Raw genomic sequence first — 21,734 nt, forward strand, 5'->3', positions numbered from 1 at the left:
AAACACCAGCTGCTGTAGTGATTCATTGTTACTGTTGTCATCAATGTCTTTTCATCATCAAGTCTTTTATCTAATTCTTAGACTCTTTGTTAAAGGTTCTGATAGTTTTGCAAAATTATTGAAGTTTTGATTGTTTGGTGAACTTTTCCAAGAGCTTGGATCTCAGTTTGGACAGTTTTCTGTGTTGTGTTTTGAAAATACTACAGATGGTTTAATAATCAAGGGTTTAGGTGAGTGAGTTAACTGTTTATGGGTGTATTGGACCTTAGTTTACCTGGTTCAACAGGCAAAAGCAGCTGAGAACAAGCAGCAGAAACTGCAGCTGCAGCATCTAAACAGCTGAATGTTTGCTGCTTTGTGTTCAGGAGTCAAACTAAATCCACACTTACACTTCCTCAGACCTGGTTTCAACCACTGCTCTCCACCATGGTCCACCCTGGAGGAAGAAACAGAGTCAGAGCAGCAGATTCTCTTTGATGATGGAAACATGGGCAGTAAATAACCTTCACTATGAAGGATTTAGCAGACCACATCACTCATATCCACCATTAAACATGAAACAATATTCCTCAGCCCTCTGTAAGACATAAGTGTGTCTCTCCATACCTGAGAGCCTCCAGTCTCCAGGTTGGATCCTCCAGTCCAGCAGAGAGCAGCTTCACTCCTGAGTCTCCTGGATGATTGTAGCTCAGGTCCAGCTCTCTCAGATGGGAGGGGTTGGAGCTCAGAGCTGAGGCCAGAGAAGCACAGCCTTCCTGTGTGAGCAGACAGCCTGACAGCCTGCACACCATCACAAACACAATCAGTCCACCACATCATCTGCTTGGTGTTTTCACAAAAACCTACACAGGTTAGGAATCTGATCAGTGACATGAAGCTGCATGTAAACTGAGATTTAAACATTTAAACAATATGTAATATTTTCCTTGGTGGTCCAAATGATCATAACTAAGCAGTGGGGGTTCAAGTGCAGTTGATCAATAGCAGCAGCTGCTGAGATTTCAGCTCTGAAAACAGCCAATCTGATTTAGCACTTTATTTTGTTTTGGATAATTAGAGCATACACCTGGGGAAGGATTTTCCTGCTTTCATCCAAACTAGGACATTTTTATTCTATTGGCAACATGAATGTTGTCACCAAGTTTCATGGTGATCCACCACAAAGCTTTGGAGATTTGCTGCTCTGGACCTAACTGCTGAGCGACTGACACGGTGATGTACAGGCCTCTGTTTCACAGCAGGTCAAGAAGGGATGAAGACAAAAACACTGAACAGATGATCCTGATATGGATCTTACATGGTTACACGTTGCAGATTCAGGATCACTGAGCTGAGACAAACTGCTTTGAGTGAATGTACCTTAGTGTGAAATGTGACAAACCAGTAAATCACTGTAAATGGACATTACCTGAGAGTCTCCAGTCTACAGTGTGGACTCTCCAGTCCAGCAGAGAGCAGCTTCACTCCTGAATCCTGCAGCTGGTTGTCACTCAGGTCCAGCTCTCTCAGACTAGAGGACTGGGAGCTGAGAACTGAGGCCAGAGCTGCACAGCTTCTCTCTGACAGATTACACACACTCAGCCTGAGAAAGAAGTAGAGATGAAACCATAATTTACTTACTTATTCTTTTGTATACAAAACATCAGGTTGTGTGTTAAATATGTCCAGTTATCGATGAACCTACACAGATTTCTTGGAGGCTTTGACCAGTGGCAGCAGCCCAAGAAGAGCCTCCTCTGAAGCAGAGTATTTCTTCAGGTCAAACACCTCCAGATCTTCTTCTGATGACAGTAAGATGAAGACCAGAGCTGACCACTGAGCAGGGGACAGTTTGTCTGTGGAGAGACGTCCTGAACTCAGGTACTGTTGGATCTCCTCCACTAGAGAATGGTCATTCAACTCATTCAGACAGTGGAACAGGTTGATGCTTCTCTCTGGAGAGGGACTGTCCCTGATCTTCTCCTTGATGAACTGGACTGTTTCCTGATTGGTCTGTGAGCTACTTCCTGTCTGTGTCAGCAGGCCTCGTAGGAGAGTCTGATTGGTCGGCAGTGAAAGACCCAGGAGGAAGCGCAGGAACAAGTCCAGGTGTCCATTTGGACTCTGTAAGGCCTTGTCCACAGCACTCTGGTGGAGGTGTTTTAGTTGGGAGGTTGATTGTTCTTCTGACAGCAGATTGACTCCAGAGTTGATGAATGTCACAAAGACATGAACAGCAGCCAGAAACTCCTGAACGCTCAGATGGACAAAGCAGAAAACCTTGTCCTGGTACAGCCCACGCTCCTCTTTAAAGATCTGTGTGAACACTCCTGAGTACACTGAGGCTGCTCTGATATCAATGCCACACTCTGCCAGGTCTGCTTCATAGAAGATCAGGTTGCCTTTCTCCAGCTGCTCAAAAGCCAGTTTTCCCAGAGACAGGATCATCTCCCTGGTCTCTGGGGTCCAGTGTGGATCTGTCTCAGCTCTCCCATGATACTTGATGTTCTGCACTTTGGACTGAACCACCAGGAAGTGGATGTACATCTCAGTCAGGGTCTTGGGCAGGTCTCCTCCATCACTGGTTTTCAACACGTCCTCCAGAACTGTAGCAGTGATCCAGCAGAAGACTGGGATGTGGCACATGATGTGGAGGCTTTGTGACGTCTTGATGTGGGAGATGATTCTGCTGGCCTGCTCCTCATCTCTGAATCTCTTCCTGAAGTATTCCTCCTTCTGTGGGTCAGTGAAGCCTCTCACCTCCGTCACTATGCCAACGCACTCAGGAGGGATCTGATTGGCTGCTGCGGGTCGTGTGGTTATCCAGAGGTGAGCAGAGGGAAGCAGGTTCCCCTTGATGAGGTTTGTCAGTAGAACGTCCACTGAGGTGGACTCTGTGACATCAGCCAGGATCTGGTTGTTCTTGAAGTCCAGAGGAAGTCGACACTCATCCAGACCGTCAAAGATCAACACAACCTGGAACTGCTCAAACCTGCTGATTCCTGCTTCTTTGGTCTCAGTGAAGAAGTGATGAACAAGTTCCACCAAGCTCAACTTTTTCCCTCTCAGCAGATTCAGCTCTCTGAAAGTGAAAGGAAATGTGAAGTGGACATGCTGGTTGGCTTTGTGTTCAGCCCAGTCCAGAGTGAACTTCTGTGTTAAGACTGTTTTCCCAATGCCAGCCACTCCCTTTGTCATCACTGTTCTGATTGGTTGATCTCTTCCAGGTAAAGGTTTGAAGATGTCGTCACATTTGATTGGTGTTTCTGGTCTGGCTGGTTTCCTGGATGCTGTTTCAATCTGTCTGACCTCATGTTCCTCATTGAGCTCTCCACTCTCTCCCTCTGTGATGTACAGCTCTGTGTAGATCTGATTCAGAGGTGTTGGGTTTCCTGCTTTAGCAATCCCCTCAAACACACACTCAAACTTCTTCTTCAGGTTAGATCTGAGTTCACGTTGGCACCCTGCGAGAGTTTCTGGATGAACAAACAACAAGAAACAACAACAAATGGATCTTTTATTAAATGTGAAACATGTAAATGTTCCTTGGAAATGTATTTGTTGGCCCCTTTCAGCTGTCAGCCAAACAACAGTCTCCAAAAACAAAAAGCTGCACATCCAGATCAGGATTTGGGGAGAATAAAGTTCATAGTTAAAAAACAACACAGCGTTGCCTCAGCCGGAGAGCTGCTGCTGCTGTCCTGGAGAATTCAGCGGGATGTGACGAGAAAACAGGAGGAACTTTTCACCAGGCAAGCAGGAGGTGGAAAAGCCGCCCACTAAGAAAAATGCTAATGTGTAAAAAGTGTCAGAGGCTGAAAAAACTGAATTGATGATTTATGATATTCAGCAGATCTTGACATGAAAAAGTGAATTGCAAGGCCAAACATCATTCTCCTCATTCTTTTGTTTTTCACTCCTAGATTTTGCGAGTGCAACTGAAGGTGGACATCAGGGTACAAACATTTAGCATTTTAGAACCAATGAATATGTCAGATAGAACGCACAGAAATGAAGGAGGGGTTTATTCTAATCATTAAAACAGTTCCTTACTAAAAATAAAAAAGCTTATTTACTGCCTATTGACATTATGTTTTAATTTAGACAGAGACACGAAAAAAGTTTTTCAATTTACCAGCAGCCTACTTAGGGTCACCGTTTGGTTGAGTTTAGGGCTGGGCGATATACCGAAAATTTACCGATACCAAAATTTATGACGATAACCGACGTCACTTTGCTCATGTCGGTAAGTTCGGTATTTTAAAAAAATGTTTTGGCTGTGTAGGTAGGAAGTAGATTCAGTCGAGGAGGACTTGCTTGTCATATTTTATTAGAGCCGCAGCTATCGAATATTTTAGTAATCGAGTATTTGACCAAAAATTCTGTCGAGTAGTCGAGTAATCGGATAAAATGCGTTTTTGCATATGTATATATATATATATATATATATATATATATATACACAGATATATATCTATATATCTATATCTATATCGATATATATATATTTATATCGATATATATATAGATATATAGATATAGATATATATAGATATACAGTAGGGTACATATGTATACACACGGTATTATAACATTACAAATGTATTACATTAAAGGACATAATACAGTAGGTTCATGGCTGTGCATTTATAAACTAAATGCAAGTGTGTCCATTGTGTGTGTGCGCATGTGTGTGTGCGCATGTGTGTGTGTGTGTGTGTGTGTGTGTGTCACGGACACGTCTTGGCATGGCTGTTTGGAGGCGCAGCGCGAGTCGCAAACTCGCTCGCTATACATGCAGCTATAACTAAACCAATAACTTTAAAATGAAGAGCACAACATCGCATTGGAAATGAATAAAACAGCAGTGGCCGTAATCGGATGTCTGTGGCAATGCGACAACTCTGTCTCCACGTGTTGCATGCCACGTGGTTTTTGGAATGAAATAGTTTGTTTTAATATTCTAACACATTTCTGTTCGTGTTAATTTCGTCAGCTATTTTTCAATTTAGTTTTAGTCTTAGTCTTGTGTCAAATGCCCTTATTAGTTTTAGTCATATTTAGTCAACTTGTATTCTTTTTTGTTTAGTCACATTTTAGTCGACGAAAAGTCTTGGCATTTTAGTCTAGTTTTAGTCGAAGAAAATCCAAAGTATTTTAGTCTAGTTTTAGTCAATAGTCTTTTTTTAGTCTTTGACCTGGATCATGTTGGCTTTTTTTTTTTTTTAAATTTAACAATATGTTTAATTATTATTATTTTAAAAATTTAAATTGCTTATCAAACAGACCTAACAATTCAGCTACCAATGAATGAGCAGTAGTATGCCTGTGATAACATAGATTGAAAAATAAGCCGAAGTGATACCTCTTCTCTGAATAGGAAGACGTATACGCTTCAGACAGCGCCGGTGGGTGTGTGCTCCTGTGCTCCTCAGTCACTCACACACACACACACACACACACACACACACACACAACTCGGCATGAGCACACAGCAGCGCAGGAGGAGAAAAACTAACGCGGTTGTGCCACATTAAAAATAGTTCGTGCGAAACACCGCAGATTTATATTTTTATTTATTTATCTATTAAGCGATTCTTCGAGGCAGGAAAAATTAGGCAAAAAAAGAATCGAGGTACTCGATTACTTCGAGTAATCGTTTCAGCTCTATATTTTATACTTTTAAACTTGGTTTGATTGTCAGTTGTTCAATAGATTTAACTAAAAGTATTTAATATGTATTATCTTGAGTTATTCTCAGACAGCACAGAGTTAGAGTCGCACTTCTCAGGATGCAAACTTGTCGCCTTTCGGCTACAATCGCCATTTTTTTGTTTTTTGGTTTTTTTTCGTCAGTCGGGTCATTCACGTGAATCGCGCAGTTTGGAAGAGACGCCTGGCTTCCGAGTCCAATGGAAAGTTTTAACGTTAGCTTGAAGGAACCACCTTACGTTAAATTAGACCTTGTGTAACGTTATGCCTTGAGCAAAATGGCTAACGTTAGTTAGCAAGACAAGCGGGCCATATGCTGGAATTTCTATTAGCAAGATAGAGCCAGCTAACGTTAGCTAGTTCTAATGTTAATTCCAGCATGGTCTGCTTGTGTTGCTAACCAACGTTAGCCATTTAGCTCTAAGCATATGCTTACTATGTAAGGGCCTTGTCTTCCAGCTGACTAGCAACTCCCGTCATAGGAGAGGGGGTACCCGCCCCAGAACCCCGTGACACTGTCACCTTTTTTCCTGTGAGGAGTTTGCATGTCTGACTTCTGTAAATACAGCAGTTATAGCAAGTAGGAGTCATACTGTCAATAAAACTGGCTGTGGAGCAAGAAATTATGCTGCCATTGCCCCATCCAGTGGCGAACCAGTGGTGATATTGATTTGAGGCCCAGCCCTAGTTGAGTTAAAATAAAATCTACAACAATTGTTTTAGAAATGTCTGTATTTACAGCAGAGGGTAGAAATGCAAACATTTCCATTTTCCCATCATTCCTCCTTTCCATCCTGTTAAAGGAGTTGAAAGCCTCTTACTGCTCTGCAGACGCTCAGCCAGCTCCTCCTGCTTCATTCTCCTCAGGAAGTGCAGTGTGATCTGCAGAAAAGCCTCTCTGCTGCTCCACCTCTGCTCTTCCTCCTCACCGTCCAACACCTCCTCATCCTCCCTCTGCCTCTCTAAGCATTCTGGGTAATCTGGACTCAGAGACCTCTGGAGGTTTTTCAGCTCCTTCTTCACAAAGGTGACCATGTTCTCCTCCAGCAGCTGCAACAGAAACATAAAAGAATCAGACTTCCACATTAAAATCTGGACACAAAACACCAAATCAAATCCAGGTCAAAGAGGCTGAAAGATGTAAAGAGAGCAGCACGAAGACGATTCTGAGCAGAATGGTTGTTTTTCAGTTGGTATGTTGTTGTACATTTACACACCATAAATATGGAGGCCAGGTCTGTTTGATGCTGCTGGGCAGACTGAGCACTGGGAACCTCTGAGCTCTGCTGGTGGACTCTGTGGAGGACACACACACACACACACACACACACACACACACACACACACACACACACACAGAAAACTCAGTCAACAGAGTCTGGAGGTTGGAACCAATTCTGTATCTCATGACTGTAAATCTGAAAACAGAAAAAAAAACGTGTTTTTTTGTCATCAGTTTCATATAATTACCCATGATCCACAGGGTGCTGTCCATCCTTGAAGCCAATAGGTCGAGCCATAGACCAGTCGCTCTTCATGGACACACAGCTGGGCTCAGGTTCAGGTTCAGGTTCAGGTTCAAGCCTTCAACACACACAGAGCTTTTCCTGTGAATAATGCTGCAGTGCTGATTTGCCTGCTGAGCTCTGAGATGGAGAACAGTCATGGACAGTCAGAGATCCTCGTCTTACCTCTGAGCTTTGGTCTGGCTGTCATGTTCTCCAGACAGAGTGGTTCTAGAGGAGGGGAACCTCCTCTCTCTCTTCCCAGCAGGTTCCATAGCAGAGCCAACACCTTGACACAAACACAGCGGCTGATTGATGACAACAAGCTTTCCATGACAGGATGTGTGCTGTCTTCCTGTCAGCACCATGTCACATATACAGAGTGGACGTAACACTCAGAGCAGCCGCCCTTTACATCAAACCAACTGAGCAGCTTCATCTACAGAGGACTTTGAATCCTCTGGGACTCTTCACACATGGACTGACAACAACTGACAGGCAGAAAAGTTTCATTGCATCGTCTCAACAAAATTCACTTTGTTTTATTTTTACTTTGCTGGATGTAAATTGTCACCAGCAGAAGGAAACGCCTCCTGAACACAATATAACGGCAGCTGTTGCTCCGTGTGCAAAATCCCTTGGCACGTGGCCAGGAACTATACAGACTACAGGAAGACAAAGAACAGCAGCGAAAAGCCTTCTGCACGAAACTAACTACATCCTCACAAACAGCATCAACATGGAGGAAAATACAACAAGGAAATATCGATTTACCTACTGCCGTCTCTATGTAATTATATTAGCAACACAGGCCGATATGTAATATCTAACATCTCAAACAACATTTCAGTTTTCACTGAACTAAGTAAATAAACAACAGGTTCTTACTTAGAGGTCAGGGACTCACAGCGAAGGGAAAATATGATGCACCGAATTCACCTTCACACAAACTCATTACTCTAGCGGGCCAAACTACTAATTATGTATTTAATTAAGGAAAACATTACATTATATTTTCTGAGCACTCTTTTGTACAGTAACAGTTTCGCAAATCTAGGGTTACCGTCTGGAGTGGGGGAGGGGTAGTGAGAGAGAGATGGTCGAGCGAGGTAGACAGTGAACAGAGAGAGCGAAAGTAGACGAAACAAACGTCTTGCAACCGGGAGAGGTTAACACACACACACACACACACACACACACACACACACACACACACACACCCCGAGCGGCCTGTCCTCACCTGCAGTGAGAGCGGGGAGTCCAGTGGAGTCCAGCTGCTTCACAGTCTCTGCTCTGCTCTCCTGTTCACTTTCTGACTGCTGAGCACTTTCACACAACTCCCATTAAAAAGAGTCAACTTCCTGTTTCCACACAGCGGCTGCTAACACAGGACACTTTGGAGTCAACTGGACAATCTGCACTTTGAGCACAGAGGGAGCGGCACGGCGGATTCAGAGCAGGACGAGGCTCTGATTTCACTTTCCATTCTGTTTACGGAGCAGGAGCGACACCAAGTGGACATGAAGAGAACTTCTCTCGATCCTTTCCATCAGTCCAGACAATATAAACCTGAACACCACGCCTCTCACCTGGGTACGACGGTGTCCTGGAGTCATTGTAAGGGGACAAAATGAAGCCGGTGGGGTGGGGGCTAATATTTATGAAATTGTGAAGCTAGAAAAACAAAAAAAAAATTGTAAGATTATAAAGTCACAAATTTACGAGAAAAGACATTTTTCTGTCCACAGTAGAATCAGCAGATTGTTTTCCTCTGAAAGGAGAAGAAAAGAGCTTTCACTAGTTTTTTTTTTTTTTTATCATAACTGTCTAACTTTATGATGTCTGAATTTCCATGTTTTTGTGTCATAAATCTGATTTTTTTTTTTTTTTTTTTTTTTTTTTATAAATTCAGTACTTACATCTCAGACAGCCTCCAAGATTTTTCTCTTAAATTTCTCCCTTGAATCTTGGAGATTCAAGAAGAAAGTTTAGATTCTGGTGAACGAGGCCCACAGCCAGAGGAGCAGCGGAGCCGCGCCCTCCACATGTAGGCCACCCAGTCCTGCAGAAAGTTTTGTGTGTGTGTGTTTTGGTGAACTACACACGTGCTAGTGTGTGCCAAAGCCAGGTAAATGTGTGTGTGTTGTGTCTCTCTGTGTTCCCAGTTCTCTGGCAACAGACAGTACTGACCCGGCTGGACGTCCTGTAAGCTGTGCCTGGGAGAGTTCCCCAGGTGGCTACCGTCAGGCTGTGGCAGTGGTCTATCAGGGCCGCTGTACAGAAAAAAAATACGTAGCCAAGGAAGGCAGGCGGGTAATATTCTGAGAAAAAAAACTTGGATATTCTGTGAGAGTAAAGTTGGAAATTTATTATGGAAAACCTTGCAAATTTATGAGAAAAAAAACCTCAAAAATTCTGAGATTTAAAAGTGAGAAATTTTGCAAGAAAAAAAAAAACAGTGAACCAGTTTGTTCTCCCCCTGTGGGATCCAGTCTGAAGGAAATCCTGCTAGTTTGAGTCCAGAACCCCAATCTCCTCCTCAGCATCTGGACTCTGAAGAGACGTTGCTGTGACTTGGGCCGATTCAGAAGAAAACACTCAGCAGCACTGAGCGGCGTCCTGACAGTTTGGGTCTGACGTCCCGATGCTGATGGGCAGTGAAAGTGGACGGTGCCTGGCAGCTGAGAGGCGTGGCGTCATCCGGGCGGGGTGTCCTGCTGGCAGAACTTCTTCAATGCCTCCATATTTGTTGTCTGTCTTCTGTGTATGGCTCTTTTCAAGTCAATCCACAGCATTTCTATTGGGTTTAGCTCCGGATTCTGACTTGGCCACTCCAAAAGTGGCTGACAAGATGGCGGCACATAGTGGTGCAGCGGCTTCTCGAGCGCCCGGGATTAAGCCTTGTTTACCGACCTTTGAGGCCACTTTTAGATACTTATATATCTTATTTTTTTAATATTTACACTTTTTTTTACCTTGCTTTATTTATTTATTTATTTATTTAGGCTTATACCGGGACCTGAGTCCTAATTTCGTACCACTAACATGTAAATGTGACCTGGTATGACAATAAAGTTCCTTGAATCCTTACTTTTTTTTTTTCAAGCTTTTCTTCAAGCTCTGTCTCTGAAACCATGATTGTTTTTCTGATTGCTTAGGCACTATCTGTGAAACTCAAGGCTATTTTTGCAAAACTCTACACACTAAACCACAAAACCACACACCAAACCTGCAAAACATAACACATCTCTTGCAGAAGCTGCTCATGTGTGCAATCATTTATTCCTGTAGAGTCCTAATGACAACAGTCCAGCAGTGCAGTACCCCTCGCACAGGAGTCCAACAACAAAGCACCACTCAGGTTAAGATCAGGCAGGCTGTTCCTTCAAGCTCTGGCTCCTTCCCCCCCAGAGAGGTGACATTCCACGTACCAAAAGCCAGTTTCTGCACTGTAAGTCCTGTCTGTCAGGGGCTTCACCCCAACCCACGTCCTCTCACAGGTGGTGACCCGTGGGAGGGCGCTCCCCTGGAGCGTCTTGGGGCTGAGCTTTGCCGGACTGCATGGCCAACCAGCATCCAGACGTGAGCGCATGGTGGTGCACATCCATCCATCGGCTATGCATGTTTTCAAACTGGCTGCCAAGAACTTAAGAGAAACAATCTCAAGTCTTCACGAATCATGTGACGATCAAGTGTTTTGAACTTCCGCTGACACGACTCTCTCTCTACATGGCTCTGCTCTGAACAAATGCTTCTCTGGACGAATGCTGGAAATAGACATACGGCTCAGAGGGAACGCAAGCAGAAAAATATTGTGAGGTAACACAAAACTATTACTAGAGGATGTAAAATTTAATGTGAGAGAACCCAAAACATATTGCGAGTCTGCACAGCGTCTGCCTTCAGGAGTCAAACCTCTCTGGGTGATCAGGATATGGCTGCTGCTCTCTCACTGCTGTCACCTTCCTGTTGTCCTCAGACAGGACGAGGTGTCTGTTTGCTGTGTTTGTGTCCAGTTTGAGTTTACTCACTTGGAAGTGCAGCTCACAGGGCACCTTCTGAGTTTTCCTCATCTGAAAGGTACTGAGGGAACCTCTGTAAATCCCACTGTAAGGGCTCCTGTCCTGTAGTACAACATCATATTTTCTCCACTGGAGGCTCATCCATTAAGAAACTTCACACACACAGAGGGACACCCTTTACACCCCCACCCCACCCCCCACCAAATGTTTCTCTGTTTGTTTGCTTGAATGTGATTGTGTGAATTATACTATTTTATTTCTGTTTGTATTGTAGAAAATATATTTTTTTTAAAAAGTACTTCTCCTCCTTGTACCATTATCCTAGCATTTCCGCTGATTGGTAGAGCTAGCGTCTCTTTCCACCCTTTTGATTCAAATATCTAGTCCCTCAGCTGATTTAACACATAAGACTCACATTCCATTCATGCATCCCATTCATACATTGCTAGCACACACAGTTTCTGGCCAGAGTCACCATCCTTAAAGGCCACTTAGTGACTGACCCTAGTTTGCCATCCCAGAGGTCCCTTAACAAACTTTTAGTTAAATTCTCTGTAGAGCCATAACTTTCCTTGTTCCCCAAAGCAGATAAAGCTCTCTTATCCTCAAAGAGACCTCTTATGATTCACTTCCTCTGCTACAAAAGAGCGGTAAACAACAACAACCACAACTCTACATACCTGAGAGGAATATGTCGGCACCAATCAGATAAATTCTTCAAAAAACACAATACATCAGATTTACCTTTTATTAACTTCTAGGTTCTCCGTAGGCTCTGGTATACAGTTTCTCATCTGGGGGCAGATACACTCAGTCTCCTGGATTCAACTGTCATGTGCAGATTTTAAAAGGCCCTGCTTACTTTATTACAGTGGCCACCGTTAGTTCAAGAGTCAGAGATAAAGTTCAAGCATTTGGCACCCCAACTCCTGGCTGGCTCGCCAACAAATGTGTTTGAAAATCCACCACTTAGGCAAGATGAGTGATGGTCCCCTTTACCCATTCAGTTCTTCAATAACTCTGTGAAATAACTCCAAGTGAACTCAAATCTGAAGCAGTGAAGTGGTTTATTATATCATTTTAATAAACTCTCACCCCTCAAATGTCACACAGAGACACTGAGGAATCGGGCCCAAACCTAATCCTAAACCCCAGGTACAGGGGCTCAGTGAAAGTGCTGTTGAAGGTGTGGAGGTGGATCAGTGTGTCAGAGGAGACGCTGTAGAAGGACAGAGAGCCAGCAGGCCAGTCCAGATACACTGCCACTCTGTTAGAGGAAGGACGAACAGGGATGACTTTTGTTCTGTTATTGTGTCTGACAGAGAAACCATCTTCAGAGCAGTAAAGACTCCATGACTTGTCATTATATCCAAGAACACAGTCATCTCTGTTTCCTTTCCTGCTGATTCCTCTGTAAGTCACTGCCATAGAAACCCCTCCTTCCCTCTCAACCTCCCAGTAGCAGCGACCAGTCAGACCATCACTACACAGGATCTGCCTCCAGGAGTCAAACCTCTCTGGGTGATCAGGATATGGCTGCTCCTCTGTCACTGCTGTCACCTTCCTGTTGTCCTCAGACAGGACGAGTTCTCTGTGAGTTGTGTTTGTGTCCAGTTTGAGTTCACAGGAATCTGATGGAGAGAACAAGACACAACAGACCTGCTGTGGTTATGCATAAATATTAAAGGAATAAAAGATTGTTGTTGTCGGTCATTTTGTTTGGTTCAACAGGTAAAAGCAGCTGAGAAGAAACAGCATAAACTGCAGCTGCAGCATCTAAACAGCTGAATGTTTGCTGCTTTGTGTTCAGGAGTCAAACTAAATCCACACTTACACTTCCTCAGACCTGGTTTCAACCACTGCTCTCCACCATGGTCCACCCTGGAAGAAGAAACAGAGTCAGAGCAGCAGATTCTCTTTGAGGATGGAAACATGGGCAGTAAATAACCTTCCCTATGGAGGATTAACCAGACCCCATGACTCATATCCACCATTAAACATGAAGCAATATTCCTCAGCCTTCTGTAATGGCCCTTTTCCACGAGTACCTACTCGGCTCGACTCGGCTCGACTCTACTCGGTTTGAGAGCTTTTCTATCAGTTGGTAGTACCTGGTAGCAGGTCCCATTTTAGTACCTACTCGGCCGGGGTTCCAAGCGAGCTGAGTCGAGCCGAAATGTGAAATAAACCTCGTGCAGGCAACTGATTGGACAGGGAGTGACGACACATGAGAGCGACTTCTGCATGAAAACCAAACCTGACATTTAAAAAAATAAAAACAAAACAAAAAAAAAAAAAACGCTAACTCTAACCCTAACCGTGCGCATTGATCATCACTGAAGTTGGCAAAGTTGGAAAATGGCAAGCAAACCGGTACCGTGGTCAAATGAAGAGGTGGAGACTTTTCTGTGCTTGGTGGCGGCCCAAAGAATCCAGAGGGAGCTGGACGGTGCGCCGCCTTTCTATGACGACTCCACCCATGGCGAGGTAGTACTCAATTACAATGGAAAACCACCGAAACCGTGTCGAGGCAAGTAGAGTCGAGCTGAGTAGGTACTAGTCAAAAAGAGCCAATAAGACATTGTGTGTCTCTCCATACCTGAGAGCCTCCAGTCTCCAGGTTGGATCCTCCAGTCCAGCAGAGAGAAGCTTCACTCCTGAGTCTCCTGGATGATTGTAGCTCAGGTCCAGCTCTCTCAGATGGGAGGGGTTGGAGCTCAGAGCTGAGGCCAGAGAAGCACAGCCTTCCTGTGTGAGCAGACAGCCTGACAGCCTGCACACCATCACAAACACAATCAGTCCACCACATCATCTGCTTTGTGTTTTCACAAAAACCTACACAGGTTAGGAATCTGATCAGTGACATGAAGCTGCATGTAAAGCGAGATTTAAACATTTAACCCTCATGTTATGTTCACATTTTTGAACATCTTTTATGTTTGGGGTCAATTTGACCCCTGCAGTTTAAATTTCCACAAAATTATTATAACTAAAATTGTTACCAAAGTTTATGTGTCAGGTACTTTATTTTTCTTTGTTGACGACCTAAATAGCCCTGTAAATAAAACATAACTCCACCCCACCCCCACTTAAACATCAAGTATTCCTATTACGCGAATACGGAAGAATATGCAAATCACCATAAAATCTCACTGATTGATCTAAAATTGGAAAGAAATATTAATTTTTGGTGTTTTGATGGCTTTATATTATTTCTATGTACAGATTTTTGTTATTTATAACCGATGTGTTACAAAGTGTGTACAGGACATTGAAAACATATCATCATGTCAATTTCATCTTTACCCAGTAGTGCCCATTACATTAGGAAAAGTCATTAAATATGAAACAAAAAAAAAAAAAAAAGATGTTAATCATTTATTTAGAGACGGTAAACATTGGCTGGGGTCAAATTGACAGCAAACATAATAAGACGGTTAAGTAATATGTATTATTTTCCTTGGTGGTGCAAATGATCGTAACTCAGTAGTGGGGGCTCAAGTGCAGTTGATCAATAGCAGCGGCTGCTGAGATTTCAGCTCTGAAAACAGCCAATCTGATTTAGCACTTTATTTTGTTTTGGAGAATTAGAACAGACACTTTTGGAAACATTTTCCTGCTATCACCAAAACTAGGACATTTTTATTTTATTGACAACATGAATGTTGTCACCAAGTTCCATGGTGATCCACCTTAAAGCTTTGAAGATTTGCTGCTCTGGACCTAAGTGCTGAGCGACCGACACGGTGATGTACAGGCCTCTGTTTCACAGCAGGGCAAGAAGGGATGAAGAAAAAAAACACTAAACAGATGATCCTGATAAGGATCTTACATGGTTACACTTTGCAGATTCAGGATTACTGAGCTGAAAGAAACTGCTTTGAGTGAATGGACCTTAGTGTGAAATGTGACAAACCAGTCAATCACTGTAAATGGACATTACCTGAGAGTCTCCAGTCTGCAGTGTGGACTCTCCAGTCCAGCAGAGAGCAGCTTCACTCCTGAATCCTGCAGCTGGTTGTCACTCAGGTCCAGCTCTCTCAGACTAGAGGACTGGGAGCTGAGAACTGAGGCCAGAGCTGCACAGCTTCTCTCTGACAGATTACACACACTCAGCCTGAAAAAGAGGTAGAGATGAACACATTGTCTACTTACTTATTCTTATGTATACAAAACACCAGGTTATGTCTTAAATATGTCCAGTTCTCTGTGAACCTACACAGATTTCTTGGAGGCTTTGACCAGTGGCAGCAGCCCCAGAAGAGCCTCCTCTGAAGCAGAGTATTTCTTCAGGTCAAACACCTCCAGATCTTCTTCTGATGTCAATAAGATGAAGACCAGAGCTGACCACTGAGCAGGGGACAGTTTGTCTGTGGAGAGACGTCCTGAACTCAGGTACTGTTGGATCTCCTCCACCAGAGAATGGTCATTCAGCTCATTCAGACAGTGGAACAGGTTGATGCTTCTCTGTGGAGAGGGACTGTCCCTGATCTTCTCCTTGATGAACTGGACTGTTTCCTGATTGGTCTGTGAGCCACGTCCTGTCTGTGTCAGCAGGCCTCGTAGGAGAGTCTGATTGGTTGGCAGTGAAAGACCTAAGAGGAAGCGCAGGAACAAGTCCAGGTGTCCATTTGGACTCTGTAAGGCCTTGTCCACAGCACTCTGGTAGAGGTGTTGTAGTTGGGAGGTTGATTGTTCTTCTGACAGCAGATTGACTCCAGAGTTGATGAATGTCACAAAGACATGAACAGCAGCCAGAAACTCCTGAACGCTCAGATGGACGAAGCAGAAAACCTTCTCCTGGTACAGCCCACGCTCCTCTTTAAAGATCTGTGTGAACACTCCTGAGTACACTGAGGCTGCTCTGATATCAATGCCAAACTCTGCCAGGTCTGCTTCATAGAAGATCAGGTTGCCTTTCTCCAGCTGCTCAAAAGCCAGTTTTCCCAGAGACAGGATCATCTCCCTGGTCTCTGGAGTCCAGTGTGGATCTGTCTCAGCTCTCCCATGATACTTGATGTTCTGCAATTTGGACTGAACCAACAGGAAGTGGATGTACATCTCAGTCAGGGTCTTGGGCAGGTCTCCTCCCTCACTGGTTTTCAACACGTCCTCCAGAACTGTAGCAGTGATCCAGCAGAAGACTGGGATGTGGCACATGATGTGGAGGCTTCGTGACGTCTTGATGTGGGAGATGATTCTGCTGACCTGCTTCTTATCTCTGAATCTCTTCCTGAAGTATTCCTCCTTCTGTGGGTCAGTGAAGCCTCTCACCTCTGTCACCATGTCAACACACTCAGGAGGGATCTGATTGGCCGTTGCGGGTCGTGAGGTTATCCAGAGGCGAGCAGAGGGAAGCAGGTTCCCCTTGATGAGGTTTGTCAGCAGAACGTCCACTGAGGTGGACTCTGTAACATCAGTCAGGATCTGGTTGTTCTTGAAGTCCAGAGGAAGTCGACACTCATCCAGACCGTCAAAGATCAACACAACCTGGAACTGCTCAAACCTGCTGATTCCTGCTTCTTTGGTCTCAGTGAAGAAGTGATGAACAAGTTCCACCAAGCTCAACTTTCTCCCTCTCAGCAGATTCAGCTCTCTGAAAGTGAATGGAAATGTGAAGTGGACATGCTGGTTGGCTTTGTGTTCAGCCCAGTCCAGAGTGAACTTCTGTGTTAAGACTGTTTTCCCAATGCCAGCCACTCCCTTTGTCATCACTGTTCTGATTGGTCGATCTCTTCCAGGTAAACGTTTAAAGATGTCTTCACATTTGATTGGTGTTTCTGGTCTGGCTGGTTTCCTGGATGCTCTTTCAATCTGTCTGACCTCATGTTCCTCATTGAGCTCTCCACTCTCTCCCTCTGTGATGTACAGCTCTGTGTAGATCTGATTCAGAGGTGTTGGGTTTCCTGCTTTAGCAATCCCCTCAAATACACACTCAAACTTCTTCTTCAGGTTAGATCTGAGTTCACGTTGGCACCCTGCGAGAGTTCCTGAAAAAAAAAAATGAGACAAATCATGAACAAAATGGATTCTCTACTAAATGTGAGAAATGTGAATATTTCATGGTAAATGTGTATATATACCATTTTCAATTGTTGGCAAAGGCTATTTTAATTGTTCTGCATTAACTTCCATACCAACAATTCAATGACATGGTTACAGATTAATTCTGGTATTTTTAAACGTGGGCTCTATTTTCCAGCTTTTGTGGTCCCAGTGGCAAATGGAGGATAATTTTTTTGGAATTGAGGAGACACTATTTAGCAATGAGTCGGAGGGTTGCGCTCCCCAGTAGCTCCTGTAAATTTTCATTACATTTGGCATTAATTTAACATTTTGCCAATTCCCAGTACATGTCAGGCCACGATATATCATAGGGAACAGCCCAGACATCATTTATGCACACTAGGCCAGGATGAAGGCAAGTTTGAGGATGCATTCCTCAAAGGACAAGAAGCTGAGAGAAAGGGACCCTGCCGCCCTGGACTCTCCTGAAGATAGCTATGAAACAGCTGATGCCACTATTCTAGAGGCCATCACTGCACTACCTGCTGATCTGCAAACCACCAAGATCAAGATTTGACATAAATTTGATACTCTCCATGATTAGAGGAGAACTGTCTGCTCTTAAGACTGAAACTCAGAGCCCCATCCAGGCCTTGTAAACATCCAGTGACCAACACGGCTTCACCATTACAGAGCTGGAACGTGCAGCCATGCACTTTTCAAATACAATAACCAAGCTGCAATCAGAGGGGAAACATTTATGCACAGAGTTGACTCAACTCACAGACAAGAGTACGGCTCTTGAAAGGCAGTCTAGAGTACAAAATGTGCACATTACAATGCTGCAGAAAAGGACTGAGAAAGGTCCTTAGACAAATATATTTGTGTCACAGCTCCTCAAAGATGTGCTGTCACTCCTGAGGTCACAAAATGCAGAGCAGCATTTAACAGAGCACAGGGATGCCTCAGGACAAGCCAGGAGTTTGGTATCTTGTATGCAGTGAAGCTGAGAGTGACATTCAAAGGCATTGAGACTGTGATTACTGACCGAAGGAAAGCCTGCAAGTTCCCCAAGCTTCATTGTGGCACAGGCAAAGAGGATACAGAAGATCCTTTGATGACAATGCTGCAAATGCTGGGATTAGAATTTGGTGGTAAAATAGTGCAAGGTACTCTGGATAATGCCATAGCATTTAGTCACTTAATGTGTATATATTTTTTATTTATTTATTGTTTAACCGTCTAACATAACATGTCTTGTTAATGGAGAGACTAATGACGATGTCTTGTAGACAGCCAATGGTAGACCTATAGCTCATTGTTTTTTCATTCTTAGAGGGGTAGCACATAGGGGTCGGCAGAGGGAGATAGTAGGGCAAATGTTCTCTTTGCCCATGGATTTGCCCTTATTTTACAAACATGTTCTAGTTCAGATTCCTGACATTTCACAGACCAGTTTAATAAGAAAAGAAATCTTGTTGAAGACCCACATCTGGACCATTCGTCATCTTGTAGAGCACCAACCTCCAACTCTAGCATTTTCATGAGGGAATACTTTAAAAACATTCCAATTTTGTTGAAATCTTGAGGATTTTCCACCCACAAGAAAAGCCTAATGTGTACACTCGAATTGACTACTCCTTGATGGATGCCAAATTGTTGCCATAGACTGGTAACATAAAATATTACAATATAGTAATTTCAGACCTTCTTTAAATTTAGATAATTTGACTTAGCCTGAAAAAACATGGAGACTTGATCCACAACTGCTAAAGGAGCCAGAGTTCAATATGTACATTAAAGAACAAATCTCATTTTTCTTGGAAATGAAGAACCTTTCTGAAACATCTCCCTCAATATTATGGGAAGTTCTGATCTGATTATTTGAGAGGATGCATTGTATCTTTCCATGCTGTGAGGAAGAAAAGAAAACAGTTGTGGATGATACATTAAACACTTCAACTAATTAAAGCTAGGGATGTGGTGTTCAGGTCTGGGGACACCAATGCCTACAGCACAGCCAGGTCTGCCCTGAGGAAAGGCATCAAATCTGCCAAGGACAGCTACAGGAGCTGCACTGAAGCCAAATTTATTGACTCTACAAACCCCAGGCAGGTGTGGGAGGGCATCAAGGCAGTCACAGAATATAAGAGAACTACATCTCCCTCAGAAACCTGCTGTGCCACCTTGGCTGAGGAGCTAAATCTCTTCTATGCCCGTTTTGACACGGATAACACAGATCCAGTCCCAGCCAGCTGAAAACAGCTACAATAACAACAATACAAGACACCTTTTCAATAAAATTTACTCAGAACAAGAGGACAAATGATCAGCCTGTCCTCTCTCTAGACACAGAGAATGCTTTCAAGCAATTGGAATGGCCTTATCTCTTTGCAGCCCCGAGAAGATATGATGATGGCGAACAATTTGAAAATTGGCTAAAAATGCTCCATCATGAGCCTTGTGCTAGAGTTGTCAGTAATATAAGATTCTTTCTCAATCATTTCAACTTCACAGATGCATGAGAATAAGGCTGTTCCTTATCTCCTTATCAATGATTTTTGCTTTGGCCCTTGAGCCTCTTGCTCAAGTCATCAGTTCCAATCCCCACGTACATGGATACAGTACAAAAGATATAATAAGAAAAATCTCACTACATGCAGATGACATCCTGCTGTACATAGGAAGTTTATTGTCATTGTCATTTCTACAAGGAAATTGAGTTTGACACTAAAACTCATAAAAGCAGCAAGGCACAAGATTAAAAGACTAAAAGTATGAACAACAAAAGACAATTAGGTCTATAGGATGGTGTCATTATCAGAGAGATGTAGTCTGACAAGCCAAGGTATGCCCAAATGGCAAACCAATAGGGGGTGCCACTGACATAACATGTTAGAACTACAAAACCTATGGCGCAGGACACCTCTGTGTGTTGCAACTCTGCACAAATTGTAGTTCTGGTACCCCTCTTCTGGGTTAGGCTAAAAGTTTTGAAATTAGGTTTAGAAAACATACATACGGTAGTTTTTCAACAGCAAAAGCATAACCTTAACCTATGTAGCCTATGTTTATATAACGAGTAAAGATGTGTTATGAAAAAAAAAAATATATAAATCTTTAGTGCTATTTTTGACATGTTTCCACGGTTTTTCCACCCGCTCTGTTTCGCTGACTGAAAGGGTTGTATTCAATGGTGTAACATATCAGCATATTATCAACTTTCATGCACTTTATTAGATTTTATTGACTTTATTGATGAAAGTTGTGAAATCAGACACGTCGCTGATAAACACTAGGATTATGGGTAATTTAGTGCTTCTCAGTGATATGATATCACAAATAAAACGTGTTATCTTAAAATAAAGTTGATATTATACGGGACTTGTGGACTCGGTTGAAGCACATGCCATCATTACACAACCTCATAGCTCGTGGTAAGTCTGCCTTGGATGGTTACAACGTTATGGCTAATAATCAGATCTTTTTTTCAGAATATCGATTAAATTTGCACTTCCGGGATCTATGAACCACCACCCACGGTATGACTTCTTTGAGGCCGAGAACCCGGGAGTCATCAGGTTGCATGAAGCGCGTTGCCTTGGTAACGCCGGTGTTTTTCAGATTAAAATGAAATGTCATTCATTGATTTCAAAATGGCTTAAAATGTGATTTTTGTGAACTAGAAAAATATGAAAATGATGAAAATGCACTTTATTGATGAATTTTAACAATATAGCACCGCTTTATTCAATGTTGAAAACAAAAAAGCTGTTAAGACCTTTTAGTATTCAAACAAGATTTTGTCCATATAAAAAGTAGCCTATTTTTTTAAAAAAAAAGGTCTTGAAAAAGAGGGGTCATCTTAAAATCATCGATTTAGCTCATAACTGCTGGTGGAAAAACGAGTCCTGACTGTGTGCAGCCAAATGTGAGAAGCAACAGTTTTCATGTGAACTTTGTGTTCAGCTTTTTACACAAATATTACAAATCAATACTTTAACCAGGTTGTCTGTGGGGATTGAGCTCATTTCCCTTCTTGTTTTAGAAATGTCTGTATTTACAGCAGAGGGTAGAAATACAAACATTTCCATTTTCCCATCATTCCTCCTTTCCATCCTGTTAAAGGAGTTGAAAGCCTCTTACTGCTCTGCAGACGCTCAGCCAGCTCCTCCTGCTTCATTCTCCTCAGGAAGTGCAGTGTGATCTGCAGAAAAGCCTCTCTGCTGCTCCACCTCTGCTCTTCCTCCTCACCGTCCAACACCTCCTCATCCTCCCTCTGCCTCTCTGAGCATTCTGGGTAATCTGGCCTCAGAGACCTCTGGAGGTTTTTCAGCTCCTTCTTCACAAAGGTGACCATGTTCTCCTCCAGCAGCTGCAACAGAAAAATCAAAGAATCAGACTTCCACATTAAAATCTGGACACAAAACAAAAAATCAAATCCACGTCAAAGAGGCTGAAAGATGTAAAGAGAGCAGCACGGAGACGATTCTGAGCAGAATGGTTGTTT

The 21,734-nt window shown here is 43.2% G+C and overlaps 1 protein-coding gene across 1 annotated transcript in view; it reads right to left on the reverse strand.

The window, feature by feature from the left end:
- The window catches only part of LOC115356448 (NACHT, LRR and PYD domains-containing protein 12-like), a gene marked incomplete at both ends in the record, with an annotated part of 88,779 nt that extends 67,351 nt beyond the window's left edge, over window positions 1–21,428 (reverse strand). The window contains 3 exons of the mRNA XM_030047618.1: window positions 1,409–1,582; window positions 1,685–3,455; window positions 21,371–21,428. Coding sequence (XP_029903478.1) covers window positions 1,409–1,582; window positions 1,685–3,455; window positions 21,371–21,428 — 2,003 coding nt within the window. The remainder of the gene's footprint in view (window positions 1–1,408; window positions 1,583–1,684; window positions 3,456–21,370) is intronic.
- Between the last annotated feature and the right edge of the window lie 306 nt (window positions 21,429–21,734).

This window comes from Myripristis murdjan, chromosome 24 (assembly GCF_902150065.1).
Source record: "Myripristis murdjan chromosome 24, fMyrMur1.1, whole genome shotgun sequence".
In the NCBI taxonomy this organism is placed as follows: domain Eukaryota; kingdom Metazoa; phylum Chordata; class Actinopteri; order Holocentriformes; family Holocentridae; genus Myripristis; species Myripristis murdjan.